General features: G+C 37.5%; 1 protein-coding gene across 15 annotated transcripts in view; it reads left to right on the forward strand.

Annotated features, from left to right (window-relative positions):
* Positions 1 to 237: 237 nt before the first annotated feature.
* Positions 238 to 26,144, forward strand: part of CPLANE1 (ciliogenesis and planar polarity effector 1) — a 140,686-nt gene continuing 114,779 nt past the window's right edge. For 5 of the 15 annotated variants that reach the window (XM_034656999.1, XM_034657004.1, XM_034657005.1 and 2 more), the window contains exons 1-12: positions 240 to 531; positions 8,378 to 8,507; positions 11,667 to 11,802; positions 11,917 to 12,036; positions 12,455 to 12,687; positions 15,714 to 15,820; positions 17,792 to 17,948; positions 18,392 to 18,495; positions 19,681 to 19,863; positions 23,351 to 23,600; positions 23,994 to 24,149; positions 24,314 to 25,083. In XM_034656999.1, the coding sequence (XP_034512890.1) occupies positions 8,427 to 8,507; positions 11,667 to 11,802; positions 11,917 to 12,036; positions 12,455 to 12,687; positions 15,714 to 15,820; positions 17,792 to 17,948; positions 18,392 to 18,495; positions 19,681 to 19,863; positions 23,351 to 23,600; positions 23,994 to 24,149; positions 24,314 to 25,083 (2,297 nt within the window). In that variant the 5' untranslated portion in view covers positions 240 to 531; positions 8,378 to 8,426. Of the gene's footprint in view, positions 532 to 1,042; positions 1,118 to 8,377; positions 8,508 to 11,666; positions 11,803 to 11,916; positions 12,037 to 12,454; positions 12,688 to 15,713; positions 15,821 to 17,791; positions 17,949 to 18,391; positions 18,496 to 19,680; positions 19,864 to 23,350; positions 23,601 to 23,993; positions 24,150 to 24,313; positions 25,084 to 26,144 lie in introns of all 15 variants that reach the window. The other 10 variants (XR_004624323.1, XR_004624324.1, XR_004624321.1 and 7 more) reach the window with 5 other exon arrangements.

Raw genomic sequence — 26,144 nt, forward strand, 5'->3', positions numbered from 1 at the left:
CGACCCTTTTATTTACGGGTCCGGGGAGGTCTCCACAACGGAGGTGGCAGCCCGGGAGTTACACATCAGTCGGTTACTAAACAGTCCCCCGAAAAGCGCCGTGCAGTGCCTGGGCACTCAAGAGGCGAGCGTCGGAAGCGCGCCGAAGGGATGAACCCCCGGCGGAAGCTGCGCAGACCGGGGGCACCGGGAGCCCGCGGAGGAGCCCGGCGGCGGGAGGCGGAAGCCTGGAGCCGGGAGCTCCCAGCGGTTTGGAAAACTAGGGGTGGGAACACCGGAGCGCCAGGGTGAGGAGGAGGAAGGAGGAGCCTCCCGAGCTTCCCGCCCGCGCTCCCCACCCGCTCTGAGCAGGCGCCCTGGCGCTGCCAGCGTCTCCTTCCCCGCCCTCCGCCGTCGTCAGGACACAGGCTCGCGTCTGGGCGGCCGGCCGGGCCCCTGCCCGTCGCCGTTCTGCTTTCTCGCTATGCGGCCCGTTTCTCCCTCCGCCTCGCCGCGCCTTCCCCGCCTCGGACGGGCGGAGCCCCGGCGGAGGTAACTGCCCGCAGATTCCTGCCACTCACGACTGCGGCCCCCTCCCCGCCCGGCCGCCGGCGTACGGGGGCTCCTCGGTCGCTACCTGCGCCCTCGCGTCCTGTCCCTCCGCGACCTCCCTCACCCCCATCCCCCTCCTCCTTCCGCCACACCCCGTCCCCTCGTCCTTCCCTCGCGCTCGGCTCTCCCCAGCCTCCCCGCGTCGCCCTCCCGCCGCAGCATCCTGAGGCTGACGGAGGCGCGGGAGCTCCGGGGATCGCGACGACCTCCGGTGCGCGCCAGCCCTCGGCCGGACCCTGGTCCTCCAGCTCCTGGTCGGGGGGGCGCCGCGGCAAGCACCCCACGGGGCACAGGGCCGCCCTCCCTACCGAGCCTACGCCGCAGGTCGGGTAGGAAGCCCGGGAGGGGTCCCAGGGGATGACCCCTGACTTGTGCGAGGTGGTCGTGGGGAACTTGGGTCTGACGTTCTTGCGTATAAATTGAGCACTGAGGAACAGATGCGATTTCTTAGGCTCGTCTGTGGTGGAGAAAACAGAACTTGAATTATTCTCTGGAAATTGCTTTCGCCGGTGAATTTTGAATGAAGGTACTTTTTGGGGGTAGACTTAACGTGTGTTTCCTCCTAACCTATTTTATGGGTGTGATTGAATTTATTTTTTAAAATTTCTTTCTACCATTAACTAATTTTATTAGTTTCGTGATGTTTATTATTATCCGTATGTAGCATTAATGTTTTGACTGCCAGTTCACCAGGAGGCAGAAATAATCTTTGCCATGAAACGGGAGATGAGAACATATTTTTAGAGTTCTAAAAGATGAAAGACCGTCCCTCATCATCAAATCCTGTAGGAGTCTATCTTTACACCTTGAACCATCTTTTTATCCTTTACATTTTAGTTGAAAGGCTTATATATGACCATACTTCTGGAGTATTTTAAAGCAAATTCCTGGCGTAAATACTTAAGTATATATTGTATCTCTCATATCTGGGAGAGGTAAGCACCCTTAAAAAAAACCCCAAAGTCCGTAATAGAATTACCACATACCACCAAAAATAACATTAATTCCTCAATGTCATCTAATACCCTGTCATATTCAATTTTCATCTTTTTTGAATTTGAAATTCAGGTTTATGGAAAAATTGCAAAAAATAATACTAAAGAACTCCTATACTGTTACCCAGTTTGCCCACTTGTTTATATTTTGCCCCGTGCTTTTTTCTTCTCTTTATGCTTGTGTACACACATTGTTTTTTTCTGACTTGTTTGAGAGTGGATTGCATGCATCATGCCTCTTTCTGCCTTACTACTCAAGTAGTACAATATGTATTTCCTAAAAGCAATGATACTCTTTTACGTAAACACGTACATTTGTCAAATTCACGAATTTTAACATTGATATGTTACTTTTAGCTGTGCTGTGGTCCATATTTCCAGTTATGTCAAGTGTCATTAATCTTCTTTAACTTTGAATAGTTCTTGAGCCTTTATCATGATAGTGATATTTTTAAGGACTAATAGCCCATTTATATCAAAGTCTTCAGTATGAATTAGTTTCCTCATGAATAGTTAGGTTTGAATTTTTTGCTGGAATACTATATAAATAAAATGTTACGTCTTTCAAATTATCACAATCAGAGGAGCATAATGTCTCCCTTTTATGTTAATCCGTTTTCTCCACTATCATTTTTTTTCCCTGTTCACTGTTATTTTTCTCCTTTTTTTGCAAATTAAGTACAGTTGACCTTTAAAGCACGTGAGGGTTAGGGGTGCCAACCCCCACCCCCATGCAATTGTAAATCTGCTGACTCCAGAAAAACTGAACTACTAATAGCCTACAGTTGGCCATGCCTTACCAATAACAAGTATTTAACACATATTTTTCTACGTTGTATGTATTATATGCTGTATTATAATATAGTAAGCTAAAGAAAAGAAAATGGCATTAATAAAATCATATGAGAAAATACATTTACAGTACTATACCGTATTTATTGAAAAAAATCTATGTATAAGTAGATACTCATAGTTTAAACCTGTGTTGTTCAAGGGCCAGCTGCAATTGTGGGGAAATACCTCCAGATGATGTAAATATCCTGTGCCTTGTCAGAATCCTCCCTCTCCCTCTGCCTGGTTTAGCATCCTTTGACGGTTCATCCCTGAATCAGTTTCTGCTATGATAGTTGTAAAATGGTGATTTTCCACATCTACCCTCAAATCAGTGTGGCCTCATTTATTCTTTACTTAATTGATTGTGACCTGTTGCTCATCTTCTTTATTTTGATGCTCAGAGTGTCTCAAATTTGACCTGTGGGATTTAGCCCATCAATCTTGGTTCTCTTTCTTTTCTTTTCTTTTCTTTTCTTTTCTTTTCTTTTCTTTTCTTTTCTTTTCTTTTCTTTTCTTTTCTTTTCTTTTCTTCCTTCCTTCCTTCCTTCTTTCCTTTCCTTTCCTTTCCTTTCCTTTTCTTTCCTTTCCTTTCCTTTCCTTTCNCTTTTCTTTTCTTTTCTTTTCTTTTCTTTTCTTTTCTTTTCTTTTCTTTTCTTTTCTTTTCTTTTCTTCCTTCCTTCCTTCCTTCTTTCCTTTCCTTTCCTTTCCTTTCCTTTCCTTTCTTTCTCTGTCTTTCTTTAATTTATTTATTTGAGAGAGAGCGAGCGAGCATGTGTGAGCACCAGGGTGGGGGAGGGTGGGGGTGGGGAGAGGAATGGGGAAAGAATCCCAAGCGGACTCTGTCCTCAGCATGGGAGCCCTAGGTGGGGCTTGGTCCCATAACCCTGAGACCATGACTTGAGCTGAAACCAAGAATTGGATGCTTAACCAACTGAGCCACCCAGGCACCCCTTGGTCCTGTTTCTTTTTGATATGTCCCCATCATGTGTTTGCTTCCTTACTTTGGAACAAGATGTTCCAGGTCCATCTGTTTCCTTCACTATCCCTGCCCCGAAATCAGCTGTTTTTTCAGGGAGCCCTGGTTTCTCTTACTGAGGAATGGTACTTAGAAACCAAAGTCTGGAGACGCCTGGGTAGCTCAGTCAGGTTAAGTGTCTGACTTTGGCTCAGGCCATGATCTCGGGGTCCTGGGATCAAGCCCCACATTGGGCTCTGTGCTCAACAGGGAGTATGATTCTCCCTCTCCTTCTGCTCCTCCCCCGCTTTTGCTTTTTCTCTCTGTCTCTCAAATGGGTGGGTAGAATCTTTAAAAAAAAAAAAAAAAAAGGAAAGAAAAGAAACCAAAATCTGGGTGCTAGGTTTGCTCATTGCTACGAGTGTCATTGCTTCTATAGGCCCTTTTAGAAGACAGAGCTAGAAATCATGAGTTTTTATACTGATACCTCTAGTTCTTATCCAGCCCCTTAGGGCTCTTCTTTACCTTTCCCCATTCTTTGTTTTCCCTTTCTTCTACAATGAAAATGCTGGCTCCCATCAACAGCTATACACATACACACATACACACACACATATGTATGTAGGTATATGTTCATCTGCTCAGTCCTATAGTACAGAAAAATAGCTTCATAATTTCTATACTTGTACCCCTAGGAAAAACAAACCACTAAGAAGAATTTGAGATTTGTTTGTAGTTCTTTTTATCTTCAGTTTGAGAGCATATAGTCAAAATACTGTATTTAAAGTTATTTGAATTAATCCTTTCTCTTTTCATTGTGGTTATTTTACTCATTTGAAATATGGTCGGATTTACTTCTCTTTGTATTAAGTTTTATGTCCCCCCTCTATTCTTGTTTATTAATGTAATTCCAAAAGTCAAAACTATACAGAAAGGTATATTGACTATCCCTCTCTCCCTAGCCTTTCCACTTTTTTTTGCCACCCCGCCCCATGGTAGTTAACCTGTTTTGTTAATTTTTGTTTCATTTTTCTGTTTCTTTTTGCAAAATTAAATGATGCATATGTTATTTTCTTTCCTTACATACGAAGTAGCATACTCAGTATACTCTTTTTTTTAAAGAGACTCCACACTCAATGTAGGGCTCAAACTCAAGATCAAGAGTCACTTTCTCTACCAACTGCGCCAGGCAGACACCCCTATGTATACTCTTTTGCATTCTACTTTTCTCTTTTTTTAAGAGTCAGTGAAGTTTGTTTTATTTATTTTTTAAAAAGATTTTATTTATTTGTCAGAGAGACAGAGAAAGAGCAGAAGCAGGGGAAGCAGCGGGAAGAGAGAGAAGCAGGCTACCCGCTGAGCAAGGAGTCCGGTGTGGGGCTTGATCCCAGGACCTTGGGATCATGACCTGAGCCAAAGGCAGATGCTTAACCGACTGAGCCACCCACCCAGGTGTCCCTGCACTTTACTTTTTTCAATTAACAATATATTTTAGAAATCGCAGTTCATAGAGATCTTCCTTATTCTTTTAGGCAGCTGCTAAATATCTGTTTCTAACTGGTTTATTTAAACTAAAGTCCAAAAAAGATCTTCATATATTGCATTTGGTTATTATGTCTCTTAATACTCCCCCCTTATATTTACGTGCATATCTATAGCTACATAATACATATATAGCAGTTTCTCCCCCTTCCCTCCTTTTAAAAAGATTTTATTTATTTATTTTAGAGAATACACATATGAGTGGGGAGAGAGGCAGAACGAGAGGGAGAGAGAGAATCTCAGGCTCCCCACTGTGCATGGAGCCCATCTTGGGGTTCCATCTCACAGCCCTGAGATCGTGATCAGCACTGAAATCAAGAGCCAGATGCTTAACTGACTGAGCCACCAAGGTGCCACTCTCTCCCTCCCCTTTATTTTATTTTATTTTATTTTATTATTTTTTTTAAAGATTTTATTTATTTATTCGACAGAGATAGAGACAGCCAGCGAGAGAGGGAACACAAGAAGGGGGAGTGGGAGAGGAAGAAGCAGGCCCATAGCAGAGGAGCCTGATATGGGGCTCGATCCCATAACGCCGGGATCACGCCCTGAGCCGAAGGCAGACGCTTAACCGCTGTGCCACCCAGGCGCCCCTTTATTTTATTTTTTTTAAAAGATTTTATTTATTTATTTATTTGACACAGAGAGACAGCCAGTGAGAGAGGGAACACAAGCAGGGGGAGTGGGAGAGGAAGAAGCAGGCTCCCAGCTGGGGAGGGAGCCTGATGTGGGGTTTGATCCCAGGACCCCGGAATCACGCCCCGGGCCAAAGGCAGATGCTCAATGACTGAGTCACCCAGGTGCCCCATCTCTCCCTCCCCTTTAAAATGCCATTTATTTGTTGAAGAAACGGCATCATTTATCCAATAACATTTTTTACATTCTGAATTTGGTTGATTTTATTCTCCTGGTGTATTTAGTATGTTCCCTTATTTTCTTTATTTCTTGTCAGTTGGTGTTTAGAGTCAGAGATTAAGGTTCAGTTTTAAATTTTTTATCTTTTTAAGAATATTTCATTGGCCCTGGATAGCTCAGTTGGTTAAGTGTCTGCCTTTAACTCAGGTCGTGATCTTGGGGTCCTGAGATCAAGCCCCACGTTGGGCTCCCTGCTCAGTGGGGAGTCTGCTTCTCCCTCTCCTTCTACCCCTACCCTCCACTGCTTATGCTCACTCTGTCTCTCTCAAATAAATAAAATCTTAAAAAAAAAAGAATATTTCATAGATAGTTCTGTGTACTTCCCATCTACATAGCAACATATCAGGAGTAATATAATGTCTTTGTCTCACAGTTAGTAGTTTTAAGATTGTAGGCTGTGTCAGTTCATCTAATAAAGTTTCCCATCTACTTTCACCTAATAGTTTTAGCAACCACTGACACTGTTGACTAGATCTGTTACTTCATTAGGAACTGCAAATGATGCTTTTCTGATGCTATCATTCCTCTTGCATTTGGTTAGCTTTTCTTTAAAAAGATTTATTTATTTATTTATTTATTTATTTATTTATTTATTTTATAGAGTGTGTGTGTGTGCACAAGCGGGGAGGGGGGCAGAGGGAGAGGAAGAGACTCACAAGCAGACTCCCCGCAGAGTGTGGAGCCCCAAATTGGGGCTCCATCCCACAACCCTAAGTTCATGACCTGAGCCGAAATCAAGAGTCAGGAGCTTAACCCACTGAGCCACACAGGCACCCCTGGTTAGCTCTTTTTAAAGAATTTTTGTTTATATTTATTTATAATTTTATTTATATTTAAAGTTTATAAAAATAGTAATTTTTCATTTAGATTATTAGGGTTCTAAGCAATTGAAAAACAATGTTATAGTATAAAATATGAGGATGGCTAGCATCTTAATGGTCCTCTTTGCTGTACTTGAATAGTTTTTCTTTTAAAGCTTATTTTATAAAAATTCAGCTACTTTCTTTTTATAGATGACATTAATCATACCAAATAAATTCAACTCTTTTGGATTTCATAAACTTAATAGAATTAGGAATATAGAATTAAAAAAAAGGGAAAGAATAAAGCTATGAATGAATACAGGCCAATGACCAAATTATGTATGATTTCTCAGTTTTAAAAATTAAAAAAATTAATTTGGAACAGTCAGAAACTTATAGGAAAATTGCATATATAGTACAAGGGACTTTTTTTCATGACTCATTTGAGAGTGAGTGACAAACTGATGTTCTCTTACCTCTGAATATTTTAGTGTGTATTTTCTACAAACAAGGACGTTACATAGAAGACACCCATCAAAATCAGAAAATTAGCATTCATACATTACAACCATATCATCCTCAGTTTCTTTTTCTTTTTTTTTCTTTTTTTTTTTTTTTTTAAAGATTTTATTTATTTTCGGCAGAGATAGAGACAGCCAGCGAGAGAGGGAACACAAACAGGGGGAGTGGGAGAGGAAGAAGCAGGCTCACAGCAGAGGAGCCTGATGTGGGGCTCGAACCCATAACGCCGGGATCACGCCCTGAGCCGAAGGCAGACGCTTAACCGCTGTGCCACCCAGGCGCCCCCTCAGTTTCTTTTTCTATTCAGGTTTTTCCAGTTGCCGATATTGTCCTTTATCATGAAAAGATAAAATTTACAATTACTCATTGCAGCTCATTTAGTTATCAGGTTTTCCACCTGGGACCAGTTTCTTGGCCTTTTTCTCAACTTTCATAACCTTGCAACTTTTGAAGATTTCAGATCCGTTATTTTGTAGGATGTCCCTCAATTTGGGTTTGCCTGGTAATATATCCTTGTGATTAGATTCAGGTTATGTATCTTTAGCACATATGTCACAGAGATATTTTTCTCATTTTACCTATTAGGTGACACATGATCTCCAGTTGTCCCATTTCTGATAATTTTCATTTTGATCACTGGATTAAATGGAGTCTGCCTGGCTTCTTCATTATAATGTTACTCTTTTCTTTTTTGCAATTAATGAGTACTTTATAGAGTATTTTTATACTTTTGAAACTATAAATATGCCATTTTTAATAAAATGTTCAATTGATTAATTTACTTATAATTATATGGATTCATGCTTTCCTCTTTCTAGGGTAAGATATTAAGAATGCATATCTCAAATAGCTCTCAATGAGAGAACTGTCAAAGTCACAGTATAAGAAGGGCATGTGGGATGGGAGATACTGTTGTGACCATCTTTGCGAAATACAACCTATGGCACTGAGAAAAGCATATCACATAGAAACTTTATTGTCAAGATCTTTTTCTAGTTTATTTTTATCTTCATAGTATGAGAAAAAACTTGTGAAAAAAGCAAATACATTTTGCCTATTTGAGATATGAGATACTAAATGCATTCTCAATATCTTACCTTAAAAAGAGAGTTAATTTGAGCTGTTGAAAAAGTAATTTACTTTGTGAAAATTCTGAATTAGGATCCTCAGTAAACCTTATAGGCTATTTATTATTATCATGATTTTTTTTTTTTTTACAGCATCTTGTAGACTGTCTTTACTTAGTTGGTCATTATTATTTTAACAAGCATGGAGGTAAGATTAGAAGTTTTGACATCAACAAGTATCAAGCAGAAAAAGCCCTGGCCACGAGTTTCCTGGTTAGGACAGGTAGGTTTTTCTTTCTTCATACAATACCAGCTGTAATAATGTGTAAATGTATACTTTGCCTCTAAGATAGAATGCTGTATGGTCTTAAAAAAACCCCCACCATCTTTAGAAGGATCATGTGCTTACAGAACAGGATTTTTGTGTTTGTTTTTATTTTTTTATGGTGAGCAAGTTAGCTTTTCCAGAAGGTAAAATGGTCTGTCTAAAAGAAATATTTTACTTTCAAAAAAATTTTTGTCTTATTATGTTTAAGGTTGAGATGGAATATATCAAGGGGAGGTTTTTTTTTTTTAGGCTTTTATTTATTTATTTGAGAGAGAGAGAACATGAGCAGAGGGAGGGAGAGGGGAAGGGGGAGAAGCAGACTCCCTGCCAAACGTGGAGCATCACGTGGGGCCCCATCCCAGGGTCCCGAGATCATCACCTGAGCTGAAGTCTGATGCTCAACTGACTGAGCCACCCAGGTGCCCCTCAAAGGGAGCATTTTAATGAAAAATTTTAATTTAAATATAATTAATATAACAATATTAGTTTCAGGTGTATATTCTACAATTCTGTGCATTACTCAGTGCTCCTCACAATAAGTACAGTCACTATCTGTCACAATACAACACTGTCACAATGTTACTGAGTATATACCCTGTGCTGTACTCTTCATCTCTGTAACTTGTTCATTTTATGACTGGAACTCTATACCTCTTAACCCCCTTCAACGATTTTGCCCATCTCCCCACTCATCTCCCCTCTGGCAACCTCCAGTTTGTTCTCTATATTAAAGAATCTGTTTATTTTGTTATTGTTTGTTCATTTTGATTTTTAGATTCAGCAAGTAAGTGACGTCATGGTATTTGTCTTTCTCTAACTGACTTATTTCACTTAGCATCATACCCTCTAGGTCCATCCGTGTCATTGCAAATGGCGAGATCTCATTCTTTCTTATCACTGAGTAATATTCCAGTTCATCTATATACCACATCTTTTTTATCCAGTCACCTATTGATGGACACTGGGTTGCTTCCATAGTTTATCTACTATAAATAGTGCTGCAATAAACACAGAGGTGCATATGTCTTTTTGAATTAGTGTTTTTGTTTTCTTTGGGTAAATATCCAGTAGTGGAGGGATGCATGGGTGGCTTAGTTGGTTAAGCGTCTGCCTCCGGCTCAGGTCATGATCACAGGGTCCTGGGATTGAGTCCCACATCGGACTCCTTGCTCAGCAGAGAGCCAGCTTCTCCCTCTCCCTTGGCCTGCCACTCCCCCTGCTTGTGCTCTCTCTCTGTCTCTCTCTGACTAATAAATCCACTAGTGGAATTAGTGGATCGTATGGTATTTCTATTTTTAATTTTTTGAGGAAATGTCATACTGTTTTCCACAGTGGCTGCACCAATTTATATTCCCACCAACAGTGCACAAGAGTCTTTTTTCTTCACATCCTTGCCAAACACTTGTTTATTTATTTTTTTAAGATTTTATTTGTGAGTAATCTCTATACTCAACATAGGGCTTGAACTCACAACCCAAGACCAAGAATTGCATGCTCCACTGACTGAGCCAGCCAGGTGCCCCTTTTATCTTTTCTCTTTTTAAAAGATTTTGTTTATTTATTAGAGAACGTGAGCAGGGAGAGTGGCAGAGGGAAAGCCAGAGACTCTTAAGTAGACTCCCCACTGAGCACAGAGTCCAATGTGGGGCTCGAACTCAGGACCCTGAGATCATGACCTGAGCTGAAACCAAGAGTCAGATGCTTAACTGAGCCACCCAGGCAACCCCCTTTTTGTCTTTTTGATTCTAGTCATTCTGACAGGTGTTAGGTGATATATCTCAGCGTGGTTTTGATATGCACTTCCCTGGTTAGTGATACTGAGCATCTTTTCATGTATCTGTTGGCCATCTGTATGTCTTTTGTAGAAGAATTTCTGTTCAGGTCCTCTGTCCATTTTTTAATTGGATTATTTGGGTTTTTTTGGTGTGTACAGTTGTATAATTTCTTTGTATACTTTGGATTTTAACCCCTTACCCAATATATCATTTGCAAATGTCTTCTCCCATTCAGCAGATTGCCTTTTTGTTTTCTTGATCATTTCCTCCTGCATGGTGTAAAAGCTTTTTACTTTTGTGTAACCAAAAGGGAATATTTAATCTTCTGAACCTTTCCTTACCTGAACAGTCAATGAAGTGTTTCCTCCTATGTGATTTTCATGAGTATTCAGTAAAAGTGCCCCTTAGAACTTAGAATAAAGATGGGCCAGAATATACCAGCAATCCAGGAACACCATTCACAATATATGGAATAGATTCCTCACCTTAGGGAAAGTTGGCAAACCTATAAAATCCTCCTGAAATATGTAATAATTATGACAATTTAAAAACTTGGTGTTTAGAATCATTTCCTGTGAGAAATTATATTGTTAACTTCCTCTAGAACAGTGTCTCTTGAACTTTGCAGTGGTACAGAATCATCTGGTGATGCCCAACCCAGGGCTTGAACTCACAACCCTGAGATCAGGACCTGAGCCGAGATTGAGTCAGATACTTAACCAACTGAGCCACCCAGGTGCCCCTTTATCTGGTGATCTTTTTAAAACAAGTGTTGGGCCCCACTCCTGGCGTTTCTGACTGAGTAGGTCTGGGTGGAGAGCGCGCATTTCTAACAGGGTCTCAGGTGTTGCTGATAGTGTTGGTTAGGTGGTGTTTTGAAAACCACTGCCCTAAAATATATGAAAACAAGGTTCACTCAAAATGGCATGCTTTTTCTAGATAATAAAAAATGATCAGAGCCTGGGGTTTATAAATTTCTGAAGACATATCTGTTTTAATCTAGGTAAATAATTAAAAAACTTATACTGGTGTTTAAATTGATGAAATTAAACAACACGTAACTCAGTTTTGGCTAGCAGAATTGGAAGATTTTAAAGGTCAAAAAAATCTAGATGCAACCATTAGTTTAGTCTCCCTAGTAATTCTATTAAGAAGTATTTTAAGATAGAATGAAAAAATCTCCAGGTTACCTAATCAGCCTCACTGTTCATTTTATTATTTGTGGTACAAGTATATAATCTTTCTTGAATGTCACTTTATTTTCCTTTGTGCGATCATTTAGGTTAGAGGTTGAATTAACTTCTGGCACCTCTTAAGTCTCACATGTTTCTTCTCTTAGGAAAATGAAGCCGTTTTTCTTTTGGATGATAAATTCATAAATGAAATTAATTTGGTATCAGGAAGAACAAAGAAGAAAATTCCTTGTCTGCAGCCTTTACTGAAGGATGTTATTTTCCTAACAACATCCAGTAATGGTTAAGTAGTACTGATATTTTCAAAAGGCTAGATTAATTGTGTTTGTTCATAATTTGGGGTAATATTAAGTGAGATAATAGATTATAAGTATTGTATTTCCGTTTTGGAAACAGATGCCTGGCTGGCTGGGGTACTCACTACGGGGGAGCTTTTTCTTTGGAACAAAGATCAAGATTGCTTGAAAACTATAAAGGCAACTGAAAAGCTTAAGAAAATGATTCAAGCTGCAGCAGGTGGGAGTTTTTTATTTTTTTAAATTGGTTTACTTGGTAAATAGATGGAAAAAAAGAGACATTTTCCTATTACTATTTTTAAAATATATCTCTGTGTGCATATATATCTATATATATGGATAATTATACATATATATGTTTTCTTACATATGTATGAATTTTTTTGGTGGTGTTTATTTGTGATTCTTAGAGTCATCCTGAAGAAAAGTTTGGCCCAACAATGGGTTCCTAATATCACATAACAAGTACATGATAAATGTTACTGTTATTTGTACTTTTAATTTATTAGTAGTGCCTTAGTTTTATCCTGAATGGAAGCATCATTTAGGTTTCTTATTGTCAGATAAATTATGTACTTTCTGGGAAGAATTCAGACATCAGAGGTTTAATTAACTTTTTTTTTTTTTTTTTTTTAAAGCAAGCTCCTTGAGACTGTACTTGTATGTATCTGGAAATGGGAAGAGAGTTCTGCTTATAACTCCTTCTGGATGCATATTTCTTTGGGAATATTTGGAATTCAAGAATATCTTCTCTTGTAAAAGCCCTTCATTGGTAGGCCAGTGGTCCCAGATCATACCTGAGGAAGCAGTTCATTTGCCTTCTAATGAAGATAAAGAAGCTGTAGTGCATGCTGTTTTTGTAAAAAATGAGGTAAAATCCTTATTAGACAGGGTGTTATAGAAGTTGAGATCTCCACTCTAAGAACAAACACTATATGTGAAGTTATTGAGTAGAGTGTGTAAAGCACTGTCATATATCTTTAGTCATCATTAATTGTCACAGTAATTGTGAAATTATTATGGAAAAAATATTATTACATTTCTTGGTCATATTTTTAAAAATGTTTATTAAAAATGGTTTGAACTCCACCAAAAAAAACTACTAGAACCAGCAAATGAATTCAGTAAAGTCATAGGATATGAGATGAATATATAGAAATCTCTTGCATTTCTCTACGCTAATAATGATGTAGCAGAAAGAGAAATTAGGAGAACAATTTCATTTATAATTGCACCAAAAAGCATAAAATACCTAGGCATAAGCTTAACCAAGGAGGTGAAAGATCTGTACTCCAAAAACTAGAAAACACTAATTAAAGAAATTGAAGTTGACACAAACAAATGAAAGATATTCCATGCTCATGGATTGGAAGAACCAGTATTGTTAAAATGTCCATACTACCCAAAGCAGTCTACAAATTTAATGAAATCCCTATCAAAATACCAACATTTTTCACAGAACTAGAACAAATAACCCCACAATTTGTATAGAACCACAAAAGACCCAGAGTAGCCAAAGCAATCTTGGAAAAGAAGAACAAAGCTGGAGGTAATCAAAACAGTATATACTGGCACAAAAACAGACGCATAGCTCAGTGGATCAGAATAGAGAACCCAGAAATAAACCCATGCATACATGGTCAGTTAGTCTATGAGGAAGGAGGCAAGAATAGATAGTGGGGAAAAGACAGCCTCTTCAACAAATGGTAGTGAGAAAACTGGACCATTTTCTTACACCACAAAAAAAATAAACTCAAAATGGATTAAAGACCTAAATGTGAGACCTGAAACCATAAAATTCCTAGAAGAAAGCATAGGCAGTAATTTCTTTGACATCAGCTTTAGAAACATTTTCCTAGATACATCTCCTCTGGCAAAGGAAACTAAAGCAAAGTTAAACTATTGGGAGTACGCCAAAATAAAAAGCTTTTGTACAGGGAAGGAGGAAGCCATCAACAAAACAGAAAGGTAATTTGTTGAATTGGAGAAGATATTTGCAAATAATATTTCTGTTAAGGGGTTAATCTCCAAAGTATACAAAGAATTTACACAACTCAAAACCAAAAACCCACAAATAATCCGATTAAAAAATGGGCAGAGAACCTGAATAGACATTACTCTACAGAAGACATACAGATGGCCTCAGTTACATGAAAAGATGCTCAACATCACTAATCAGGGAAATGCAAACCAAAACTACACTGAGATATATCACCTAACACCTGTCAGAATGACTAGTATCAAAAAGACAGGAAATAACACATTTGGCAAGGATGTGGAGAAAAAAGAACCCTCATGTGCTGTTGGTGGGAAAATAAATTCACGCAGCCACTGTGGAAAACAGTATGGAGTTTCCTCAAAAAATTAAAAATAGAAATATCGTATGATCCACTAATTCCACAACTGGATATTTACCCAAAGAAAACAAAAACACTAATTCAAAAGGACATATGCACCTCTGTGTTTATTGCAGCACTATTTACAGTAGCTAAACTATGGAAGCAACCCAGTGTCCATCAACAGGTGAGTGGATAAAAAAGATGTGGTATATAGATGAACTGGAATATTACTCAGTGATAAGAAAGAATGAGATCTCCCCATTTGCAGTGACACGGATGGACCTAGAGGGTATGATGCTAAGTGAAATAAGTCAGAGAAAGACAAATAACCATGACGTCACTTACTTGCTGAATCTAAAAATCAAAATGAACAAACAATAGCAAAATAAACAGATTCTTAAATATAGAGAACAAACTGGAGGTTGCCAGAGGGAAGGTGGGTGAGAAGTGGGTGAGGGATGGATGAAATAGATAAAGGGTATGAAGAGCACACTTATCTTGATGAACACTGAGAAATGTGTACAATTGTTGAATCATTATATTGTACACTCAAAACTAACACTGTTAATTATACTTAAATAAAAAAAATGATTTAAGTTAGAGCTTCCTTTTTCTTTCCCTAGTTTCACTTTTCCCTAGTTTTAAAATTTAATTTTTACTTATTTTTTTATTTGAGTATAGTTGACACACAGTGTTGCATTAGTTACAGGTATACAACATGGCTCTTCAACAACTCTGTGTTATGCTGTGCTTACCACAAGTATAGTCACCATCTGTCACTATGCAAAACTATTACAATATCATTGATTATATACCCTATGCTCTACCTTTTACTCCCATGACTCATTTGTTACATAACTAGAAGCCTGTATCTCCCACTCCCCTTCACCCATTGCCCATCCCCCCCCCNNCCCCCCCCCCCACCCGCTTCTGGCACCCTGCAGTTCGTTCTCTATCTATAGGTCTGATTCTGTACTTTTCCTTAGTTTTAAAATATAACTAGTTTAGTACTTTAAAAAAGCTAGAACTGGTGATATTAAGTAAGACATTTAATTTCCAAGAAAGAATGTATTAACTAAAAAACATTATAAATAGCTACACACATTCTTTGTATGTATGGACCAACATTTCATTACCCAATCCACTGTTGTTAGAAATCACATTTTGAAATTTTATTTTCCTCTACCTTCTTCCACCTCTAGGGGTAGTGCCCTAATTTAAATAATATATAACTATAAAATAAGAGAAAAATATGTGAGAATAAGAACCTTTCCAGTAATAGTCACAGTAAATGGCAGTGTTTTCTTGGGACATGCCTCAGAAATAAGTTACTTAATGGGCGCCTGGATGGCTCAGTCGGTTGTGCTTCTGACTTCAGAAATAAGTTACTTACTCTTTTTTTATTTTTAATTACTTATTCTTTAGTCTAATATTAAGAATAAAAGTACAAGCAGGATTTCCATATTTTATTTTATTCATGATGAGAAATATATGTTCTATATATGTTGATTTATTTTCAGTTGAATTATATGCTAAAGTTTATTAAATTTATCCACAGTTATTTGGAGATTGCTGCTTATGTTCATTTACTTTTTATTCTGGAGAATGTCTGAAGTTGACATTTCTAGCAATTCGGTGGCATGAAAATGTATTTACACTTGAAAGGTAAGGTAAAGATTTCCTTCTTCCTTATTTTTTATCCCTTTTACAGCAATATTTTTTCTCATAAAAACATAGTAAGATTAGTTAAATGAAATGTGAGTTTGAACTTCTGAGTTTTTACCAAGCCGTTCTTCCCATAAATACTACTTTGTCATTTTAGTTTTCATTTTAAATGTTTACTCTAGAAGGTTTTTCTTGTTTTTGTTTTGTTTCATTTCTTGGAATTGAGAACATGTAAAAGGTAAGAAAGACTGTGGTATAGTGATAGCTTTTGAAAAATAGTTCAATTGAGGGGCACCTGGGTGGCACAGCGGTTAAGCGTCTGCCTTCAGCTCAGGGCGTGATCCCAGCATTGTGGGATCGAGCCCCACATCAGGCTCCTCTGCTATGAGCCTGCTTCTTCCTCTCCCACTCCCCCTGCTTGTGTTCCCTCTCTCGCTGGCTGTCTCTATCTCTGTCAAATAAATAAATAAAATCTTAAAAAAAAAAAATAATTCAATTGAATTTTAAAAGGGACATAATTTGAATTTACTAGTGTACCTTTTAAATGCTCAAATACTTTTTAAATTAAAAATAGTTTTATTGGGGTGCCTGGGTGGCTCAGTTGGTTACGCATCTGCCTTCGGCTCGTCATAATCTCGGGGTCCTGGGATAGAGCCCTGCATGGTGAAATCCCTGCTCGGTGGGGAGTCTGCTTCTCCCTCTCCCTGCTCAAGTGCTTTCTTTCTCTCTCTCTCTCAAATAAATAAATTTTAAAAAGTAAAAAAAAAAGTTTTATTTAGGGGACCTGGGTGACTCACTCAGAAGAGCACGCCACTCTTGATCTTGGAGTTGTGAGTTTGAGCCCATGTTGGAGGTAGGGATTACTTAAATAAAATTAAATTAAATTAAAAATAAATAAATGTAAAATAAAAATAGTTTTATTTATTCTAAAAAGCCCAGTAAAATACAGTGTATTAAAAGCATAGAATGCTGATTTTTTTCGGTTACTTTTCTTCATTTTCATATGCTATCAGTACTTTATTAAAGTATAATTTATATAAAGTAAAATGAATGAATCTTAAGTGTATAATGAGATGGATTTTGATAAATATATGTGTGCATAACCATCCTCATATCAAATATGGAACATTGTCACTATTTTATTTTATTTTATTTTTTATTTTTTTGTATAGAAGCTTCATGCCCAGGATGGAGCCCAATATGGGGCTTGAACTCACAACCCTGAGATTAAGACCTGAACTGGGATTAAGAGTTGGATGCTATGGGGCGCCTGGGTGGCTCAATCATTAAGTGTCTGCCTTCAGCTCGGGGCATGGTCCCAGGGTCCTGGGATTGAGCCCCGCATTGGGCTCCCTGCTCCTCTGGGAGCCTGCTTCTTCCTCTCCCACTCCCCCTGCTTGTGTTCCCTCTCTCGCTGTCTCTCTGTCTGTCAAACAAGCAAATAAAATCTTTAAAAAAAAAAAAAAAAGAGTTGGCTGCTAAACCAACTGAGCCACCCAGGCACCCCTATTTTTATTTTTTTCAAGATTTTATTTTTAAGTAATCTCTACACACAGCGTGGGGCTTGAATTAAAACGCAGAGATCAGGAGTCACAGGCTCTTTCAACTGAGCCAGACAGGCACCCCAGAACATTGCCACTATTTTAAAAATCTTTTTCTCTCTACCTATTTAATTTCTGTAAAAATGTTTACAATAATGTAGAAATATCTGTCACGTAAACCTTTCATCAAGGTAGATGTATTTGGGGTTGACTGTGGAACATGTCATTACTAACAAAATGCTGATATTGAACTTGTGTAACTGGCAACTGCTCTTTTGTGCCTTGGATGAAACTTCTGAACAGTTGCTAAGAGGCCCCCTAATACTTGTGCACATGTAGGAATTTAGTTGGACTTAAGTTCTTTGTGATGAACTACATATTAATTTAAAAGTTACATTTCCTATTTTCAATTATTTCATTACTTTCTTAGATCATTGCCGTACCATGTTCATTGGACACAACAAAACTGCCTTCTGTGTAATCTGGTTCCTAAATGTGAATCAGTAAAGTCAAGAGGAGCTCTCCTTTCTGCCTTTTCAAGAGATGGTGTTACCCTGGCAGTAACTCTTAATCAGAAAGACCCAAAGGTCAGTAAATGTAATCTGTCTTGGAAGTAACCTATAAAAGAATTTAGTCCAGTTTGGAGTTCCTCGTTTTTTGATACTACTTTCTGTTTTTTAAACGCGTTTTCTGATCCAATTTAACGTTGTGGCTTGGTAAAGTTATTTAAATTAGCTGCTGTAGTTTCAAAACTTGGCCTTCAGAAGTGAAAAGAGGGTAGCAAAAAGGAAGAAAAAAGCACAAAGTGGTAACTGATGGCCTTAAAATATAGTATAAAAGAGTGAGGGGTTTTAGTTTTCAGTATGGTTTTCAGTATTATTTCAGTATTAGTTTTCAGTATTTTGCCAGTTGGGAAAGACTTCCAAGATAGTTTATTGATATAATACTAGGTCTCTAGGTCTCTAGAATTAAAAGTAATGATTAAAGTAAAATAATTTAATGGTTTTGTTGTCTTTTTTTTTCTTTCTAGGCAACTCAGATATTGTTTATAAACACATTGAATTTTGTTACTCTCTGTGGTAGCCTGAGAGGATGTAGTAATAAGAATCCTGTGGTCCCAGCTACACTTATCAGGTAAGAACTCTGTTTCTACATAGTGTTTTTATTTTCCAATAGTTTAATAAGTTTAAGGCTCTGATAATTCAAAAGGTATCTAAATAGGTATTTAAATAGATAATGCAATTTACTTTCAGGATTTGTGCTTGATAGATTGTAAAAATTGCTTTATGTAAGGAAAATCTTACTTTTAGAAAGGGTCTTTGTAGGCTGGAAGATACATGAACATATTTTCTTTTCTCTTTTATTTTTTCCTGTGTTGTCTCAGGAGGAGCGGAATCGCAACTGGGTAGGGAAATATTGAGCTTAATTAGATACCAAAACGACAAAACCTGGATTGGGAAAACCATGATATACTCAGGGAGGCTGAGGTGTTAGTTTTTAAACAAAGTTGGCATGCTCTGCATATGGGTTAATAGCAACATAAGTCAACATAAGTTGTGATTTTGGATGGCACATGACTACCAGATTTCCTCTTGGACTTCTTAATTTCCTTTTCTGAACACTTACGCTGTTCTCTGAATTTCCACAGTTTTCAGGTCCATCTAGCCTTGCCTCTTCATTTTCTTTCCCTCTCCAAAAGTTCCTTTCTAAAGGTATTACTCATTCTTACATTTGAAATTTATATAACATCATGTATCAACTATACTTCAATAAAGTAAATAAAAGTATTACTGGTCTCAGTGCATTGGTCTGCTTGACTTAGAGTGTCTATCATTATTTACATGAGGAGCTACTTTTTGTCTCCATGAAAGTTAGTATAGCCAGATAGTTAAGGAGTAGTAAGGATGGCTTTGGAAGGAGGAAGTTGGCTGCTGTGTGGAACTCTGTCAAGCTGCAGAGAGGACAGGCATGGTATTTAAATCTATCAGTGGATTTCGTTGTAGACACCAATATGATCAAAGTTGTTCTAATTATAATGTGAGTGGTTGAAAAGCTTAACTCTTTTAGGGAGTATTTTCATCTTATTTGCTTATGTATCTGTGAATTTCTAATTGCTTTGTTGTATGGAGTACATATTTATGAGGAAACATCATTTTTTCTTTTTTTCTGGGAAGTAAAATAAAAAAATGTATGTGGCAGTTGCCTACTATTCATTCTTTTTCCCTTATTTTTGAAGTGTTTCACCCTTGCTTGGCCATTTTAAATTGTGAAAGACATTGTAGAGAGTCCTTTCTAAACATACTGTCTTGCTTTTTCTAGGTCTTACTGGGTAGGTGATACCAGCTGGACTCATGATAGTCTTTTTCTGGCTTGTATGTTAAAACGCGGCTCCCTGGTTTTATTGACCTGTCAAGGTGAATTAGTAACATTAATTACATTTGGTTGCTCCATAGAATTTGGGCCAGCAGAATTTATTCCTTTTCACCCACTAATAACATATAGGTAAGACCTTTGAATTCTTTTAATTTGTTTACAGAAGGTTTTCTTCTTTGGTATTACTTTACTATGTATTTTTTAAAAATAATTTTGTCTTTCAAATTGTCTTATTCTTTCTTTGAGTCTGTCATCTCAATATCTGTTTCTTATTTATAGTTTTCTTCTATTTCTTTTTGCTTAATCCTGGTGAAAATTTGACATTGTGACTATGTAAGTATAAGTTATTTAAATATTCAATAACACTAATAAAACATTTATTTTCTTTTATGTAAAAGTTCAAAGAAGTATGATATGTCTTTTATTATTTTAAAAGAAGAGCACTTAAATAAATTAGTAACTCAAACTTAACTTGGCATTTGGATTTATCTGTTTTTTCCCTAAAGGGAAAAAAGGAAAAAGTTGTGGGAAGTGGATAGAAGACTTTAGAATTTAGCTGTATTTTAATTTTTAATTGTGGGTTGGGGGTAGCAGCTTGGCTTTGGAGTCAGATGAAAATTCAAATCTTGGTTCATCTACTTAATAGTTGTGTGACTTTGGGTAAGGTATACTTTAAGCCTCTGTTTCTTTTACTGTGAAATGAAGATGACTCTATTTATCTCTTAGGGTTGAGGGAATGAAGTAAAATAATAAATAGTAATAAGTTGCTTAGCACAGTTCTGATATAAAGTAAGTGCTCAGTAAATATTTGTTGTTATTGTTGTTGATATTAGCTATAACCTGACATATACATAGGTATTTACAGTACAAAAAAATTGGAAAAGTCCTTTGAAACAAATCCATTGCCATTGCCTCACAGAAAGGAAATTTAGGAGGGGTGTGTCCTTGATTATATTTAGCAAAAAAATGATGCTTAATTTTTAGTATTAGAAAATCCTGATTGAAAAATGTGTCACTTTTGCAGTGAAAGTATTTTTTCTTTATTTTTTATGGTCTATTTCATAATTGACTTGAATTTCCTCATATTCTTCTTTAAAATTAATTCAGGACCTTTTAAAATGGATTACTTTTTCTGGATATGAAAGTAATACATATTTATTTAAAAAATAAACTAAAAAATCAAATGCTATAAAACTAAATAGTATAGAAAATGAAACACTCTTGTATAACAATTATTAACATTTTAGTGTGTTGTCCTCCAAATTAAAAAATACATGTATGACATTTATAATAATAACAGTTGTTCCTCCCAAATAACAATTATTAACATTTTAGTGTGTTGTCCTCCAAATTAAAAAATACATGTATGACATTTATAATAATAACAATATTAGTTTCTTTTTTATTTTTATTTTTTTAAAGATTTTATTTATTTATTCGACAGAGATAGAGACAGCCAGCGAGAGAGGGAACACAAGCAGGGGGAATGGGAGAGGAAGAAGCAGGCTCATAGCAGAAGAGCCTGATGTGGGGCTCGATCCCATAACGCTGGGATCACGCCCTGCGCCGAAGGCAGACGCTTAACCGCTGTGCCACCCAGGCGCCCCTAGTTCCTTTTTTAAAACAAAAGTTCTCTGATATATACTGTTTACTATTTTGCTTTTTTTTGCCCATTGTTTTATAATTTTTATTTTGTTATATTAGTCACCATACAGTACATCCTCAGTTTTTGATGCAATGTTCCATAATTCATTATTTGCATATAACACCCAGTGCACCATGCAATATGTGCCCTCCTTAATAACCATCACTGGCCTATCCCAATCCCCACCCCCTCCCCTCTGAAGCCCTCAGTTTGTTTCCCCGGAGTCCACAGTCTCTTACAGTTCATTCCCCCTTCCGTTTACCCCCCCTTCATTCTTCCTTTCCTTCTCCTACCGATCTTCCTATTTCATATGTTCCATAAATGAGTAAAACCATATGATAATTGTCTTTCTCTGCTTGACTTATTTACCCCAAAGATACAGACGTAGTGAAGAGAAGGGCCATATGCACCCCAATGTTCATAGCAGCATTGTCCAGGATAGCTAAGTTGTGGAAGGAGCTGAGATGCCCTTCAACAGATGACTGGATTAAGAAGATGTGGACCAGGGGCGCCTGGGTGGTGCAGTTGTTAAGCGTCTGCCTTCGGCTCAGGGCATGATCCCGGTGTTCTGGGATCGAGCCCCGCATCAGGCTCCTCCGCTGGGAGCCTGCTTCTTCCTCTCCCACTCCCCCCGCTTGTGTTCCCTCTCTCGCTGGCTGTATCTCTCTGTTAAATAAATAAATAAAATCTTTAAAAAAAAAAAAGATATGGTCCATATATACAATGGAATATTACTCAGCCATCAGAAAGAATGATTTCACAACATTTGCAGCAACATGGACAGGGCTGGAGGAGATTATACTATTTTGCTTTTTTGATTAAACAGTTTATATTATACATCTTTCCATGAAGTAGTTTTTTAATGTTCGATAGATTCTTTGTGGTGTATACATTTTGTAATTAACCAGTGTCCTGTTGTTGATCATTTGGCTAAAAAAATCTGTATTTGAATAGTTTCCTAACCAGGAAGAGATTATAATGTATCTTTGATTATTTGTTCTCTTATTATAAAGCCCCAAAGTTAATAAGCAGTGATAGTAAGTAATCATAATCAATCATATACCAATATAACAGTAAATACATACATTTATGTGGAAACTCAGTCAAATTTAATTTTAAGCTGGTAAATTTTACTCACTGCCATCTTTCCCAAATGTCTGAGTTTTTTTTTTTTCTTTCTCCTCTTTTCTTTTGAGAGAGGGAGGGGCAGAGGGAGCAGGAAAGAGAATCCTAAGCAGGCTCCACGCCCAGCATGGATCCCTACTCAGGGCTCAATCCCACAACATGGAGATCGTGACCTGAGCTGAAACTAAGACTTGGGCACTCAACCAACTGAGCTACCCGGGCACCCCTTTTTTCTCATACTTAATAACAAGTATATTCATAACTCATAGTTCTTATAAGTATATTTAAATATATGGTAAGAAGGAAGGTTAACTATTTAATTCTGTAATAGTAAAAATGAACAACTGCCTTAATTCTCTGAAATAGTTTGTATAAAACTAAATTAAAAACAAAACAGCAAATGGCACAATTTGGGAATATTTATTTATTTTTTAATTTATATTTTTTAAAAAAAGATTTTATTAATTAATTTGACAGAGAGAAACAGGCAGCAAGAGAAGGAACACAAGCAGGGGGAGTGGGAGAGGAAGAAGCAGGCTCATAGAGGAGGAGCCTGATGTGGGGCTCGATCCCAGAATGCTGGGATCACACCCTGAGCTGAAGGTAGATGCTTAATGACTGCGCCACCCAGGTGCCCCTCGGGAATATTTAAAAAACATAAAAACCTACATATTATTTAATCATTTATGTTTTCCTTACAGATATATACAATTTAATGTTACTGTATTTACGTTTTTTATCATTTTGTAGCTTTTAATTGTTTTGCTTTTCTTTGGAATAATAGGATTGTTTCCTTTAAGATTTTTTTCCTACTAATTCTTTAATTTTTTTTTTTTTTTTTGCTAGACCACAGCAGTTTACATTTCAAGACTCAAATAATTCTGTAGATTCATCAGCTTCTGATAGTGACCCTATGAGACAGAGATTTTCTATAAAAGCACACTCACGGTTACCCTACCTCATTATTTCTGATGGATACATGGTCACAACCCTTCGATTTGTTGATAACCTGTCTCCATCAGTGCTCATGAGATCCCTTCTACTTGATTCAACCCAGAGGCTTGAGAACACATACCAAAGTATGATATTGTCTAAGGTATAGTGCTTTTTGGTATAATTGGTAAAAGTTGGCTTCTTAGTTTTCTCAGATTTATTTATTTTTTTTTAAAGATTTTTTTTTATTTATTTGACAGAGATAGAGACAGCCAGCGAGAGAGGGAACACAAGCAGGGGGAGTGGGAGAGGAAGAAGCAGGCTCATAGTGGAGGAGCCTGATGCGGGGCTCGATCCCATAATGCTGGGATCACGCCCTGAGCCGAAGGCAGACGCTTAGCCGCTGTGCCACCCAGGCGCCCCTAGTTTTCTCAGATTTAAAACCATACTGACAGTAATGTCCTTGGATTGTATACAGTTGTCTAGAGAATTTTTAACTGCTTGTGATAGAATTACAGATAAAATTTTACTCTTGGAAATCTTTTATTTTCTACAGCCAAAAGGCAAAGGGCTGAACTTGCGATCACTGGATTCCCTGAGATGTAGCCTGTTAAAACACCAAGGAAATCAAAGTTTAGCTGATTCTACTGTCCCCAGATTCTTACAGGCAGAAGAAACAATGAAGTTAAAAGAAAAAACAGCAGATTTTCAGGTACTTAGCAGTGTTTTATTTACTTTGAACAGTTACATATTGACTTTATTCCAAGAAACACATACTGTTTTTCTCTTGTTAAAGGGGGAGAAATTTGAGAACACCAGTGATTTTACTTACAAGGTATTAAATGGCATTAAGTATTTTTTTCATTCATGTTTTAGGATTTTGAAGCAGAAGAAACTAATGAAGGCAAACACTTTCCAGACAACTTATTCTCACTTTGGAACCAAAAAAATGATCCGTTGTTCAGTAGTGTCAAGGAGGGAAGATTGGAATTTGCGTCTATGTTTGATACAATACATGCAAAGGATAATATCAAGGAGACAGATAAAACCGTTACAGAACTGCATTCTGTCCAGAAAAATCTCCTTGCAGCATGGGCTACAGGAATTTCAAAAAATGTGATGGAAAAAAATGTAATGTTAAATTACACAGTAGTTTGTATCACTCATTTTTTCTACATTCTTCAATTTATAAAATGTCCTTTCCCCAAACTAGATCTTTTTTTAAGCAAGAGCACAAGACAAAATGCATGGGTACTTTGTATCTTTCAATTTTTTCATCAGTGTTTATCAATCCAGTATTGGGATATGAGATACAAACAAGATGTGGGACATTTGGTAAAGCTGACCTCAAATACCGTAAAACTTTTGCTGACTCAGCAACAACAGGGTCAGTTATTTTCAGAGAAGCTTTTGGCTTGTTTTCATTTACTTAAAATGGTAGCTGATAGTTTAAATGGCATATACATTCTCCAACCTGAAGTTATTTCAGCATCAATTGATGGAAGTAGAACAGCAGACCAAGACAAATTGGTGGTTCCCATTTTTCAAATGTTTCAAGATAGTGATTCTCAGGAAAACTGGTCTTGGAACTCATCTTTCAAGATTCATCCTCAAGAAGCAAATCTTGCTCAACAACCAGGACGCAGGTATAAGTACTTTATATTAGGGTTCCATCAACATTATAGATGTATTCCTTTTTGAAAAACTGAAATATAATTACCATACTGTAAAATGCACTATTTTAAAGTATAAAATTCAGTGATTTTTAGTATAGTCACAAGGTTATAGAACTATTAGCACTAATTCCAGAATGCCTTTTTTTTTTTTTTTTTAAGATTTTATTCATTTATCTGAGGGGGAGGAAAGGGGAAAGAATCCCAAGCAGACTCCTCCCTGAGCCTGACGCAGGGCTTGATCCCATGACCCGGAGACCATGACCTGAACAGAAACCAAGAGTTGGATGCCCAACTGACTGAGCCACTGGGCGCCCCTCCAGAATGTTTTTATAATCCCAATAGAAACCCTGTATCCATTACCAGTCAGCATTAATAATTTTTTTTTTAAAGATTTTTTATTTATTTATTTGACAGAGAGAGACAGCCAGCGAGAGAGGGAACACAAGCAGGGGGAGTGAGAGGAAGAAGTAGGCTCCCAGCGGAGGAGCTCGATGTGGGACTCGATTCCAGAACGCCGGGATCACCCCTGAGCCGAAGGCAGACGCCTAACGACTGCACCACCCAGGCGCCCCGAGCGTTAATAAATTTTTTTTTTTTTAATATTTTATTTATTTATTTGACAGAGATAGAGACAGCTAGCAAGAGAGGGAACACAAGCAGGGGGAGTGGGAGAGGAAGAAGCAGGCTCACAGCAGAGGAGCCTGATGTGGGGCTCGAACCCACAACGCCGGGATCACGCCCTGAGCCGAAGGCAGACGCTTAACTGCTGTGCCACCCAGGCGCCCCACGTTAATAAATTTTTATATTATTTTAAAATATTTTAGGATTTATGCCAAATTTTATTCAACACATGTATTTTATTAGTCTTGGACAGCCATGATACATGCCCAACTACTGAATGACTTTGGTTTAGGTGAGCACTATAGAAAAATAACTATGAAGGTTTAAAAAATGCATTATGCATTTTTTGATCAGTGAGCTTTGTGCTATATTTAAATCTGATCAGTTTATATATGTATTATTATATCAGT

This window comes from Ailuropoda melanoleuca, chromosome 3, assembly GCF_002007445.2.
Source record: "Ailuropoda melanoleuca isolate Jingjing chromosome 3, ASM200744v2, whole genome shotgun sequence".
Taxonomy (NCBI): Eukaryota; Metazoa; Chordata; class Mammalia; order Carnivora; family Ursidae; genus Ailuropoda; species Ailuropoda melanoleuca.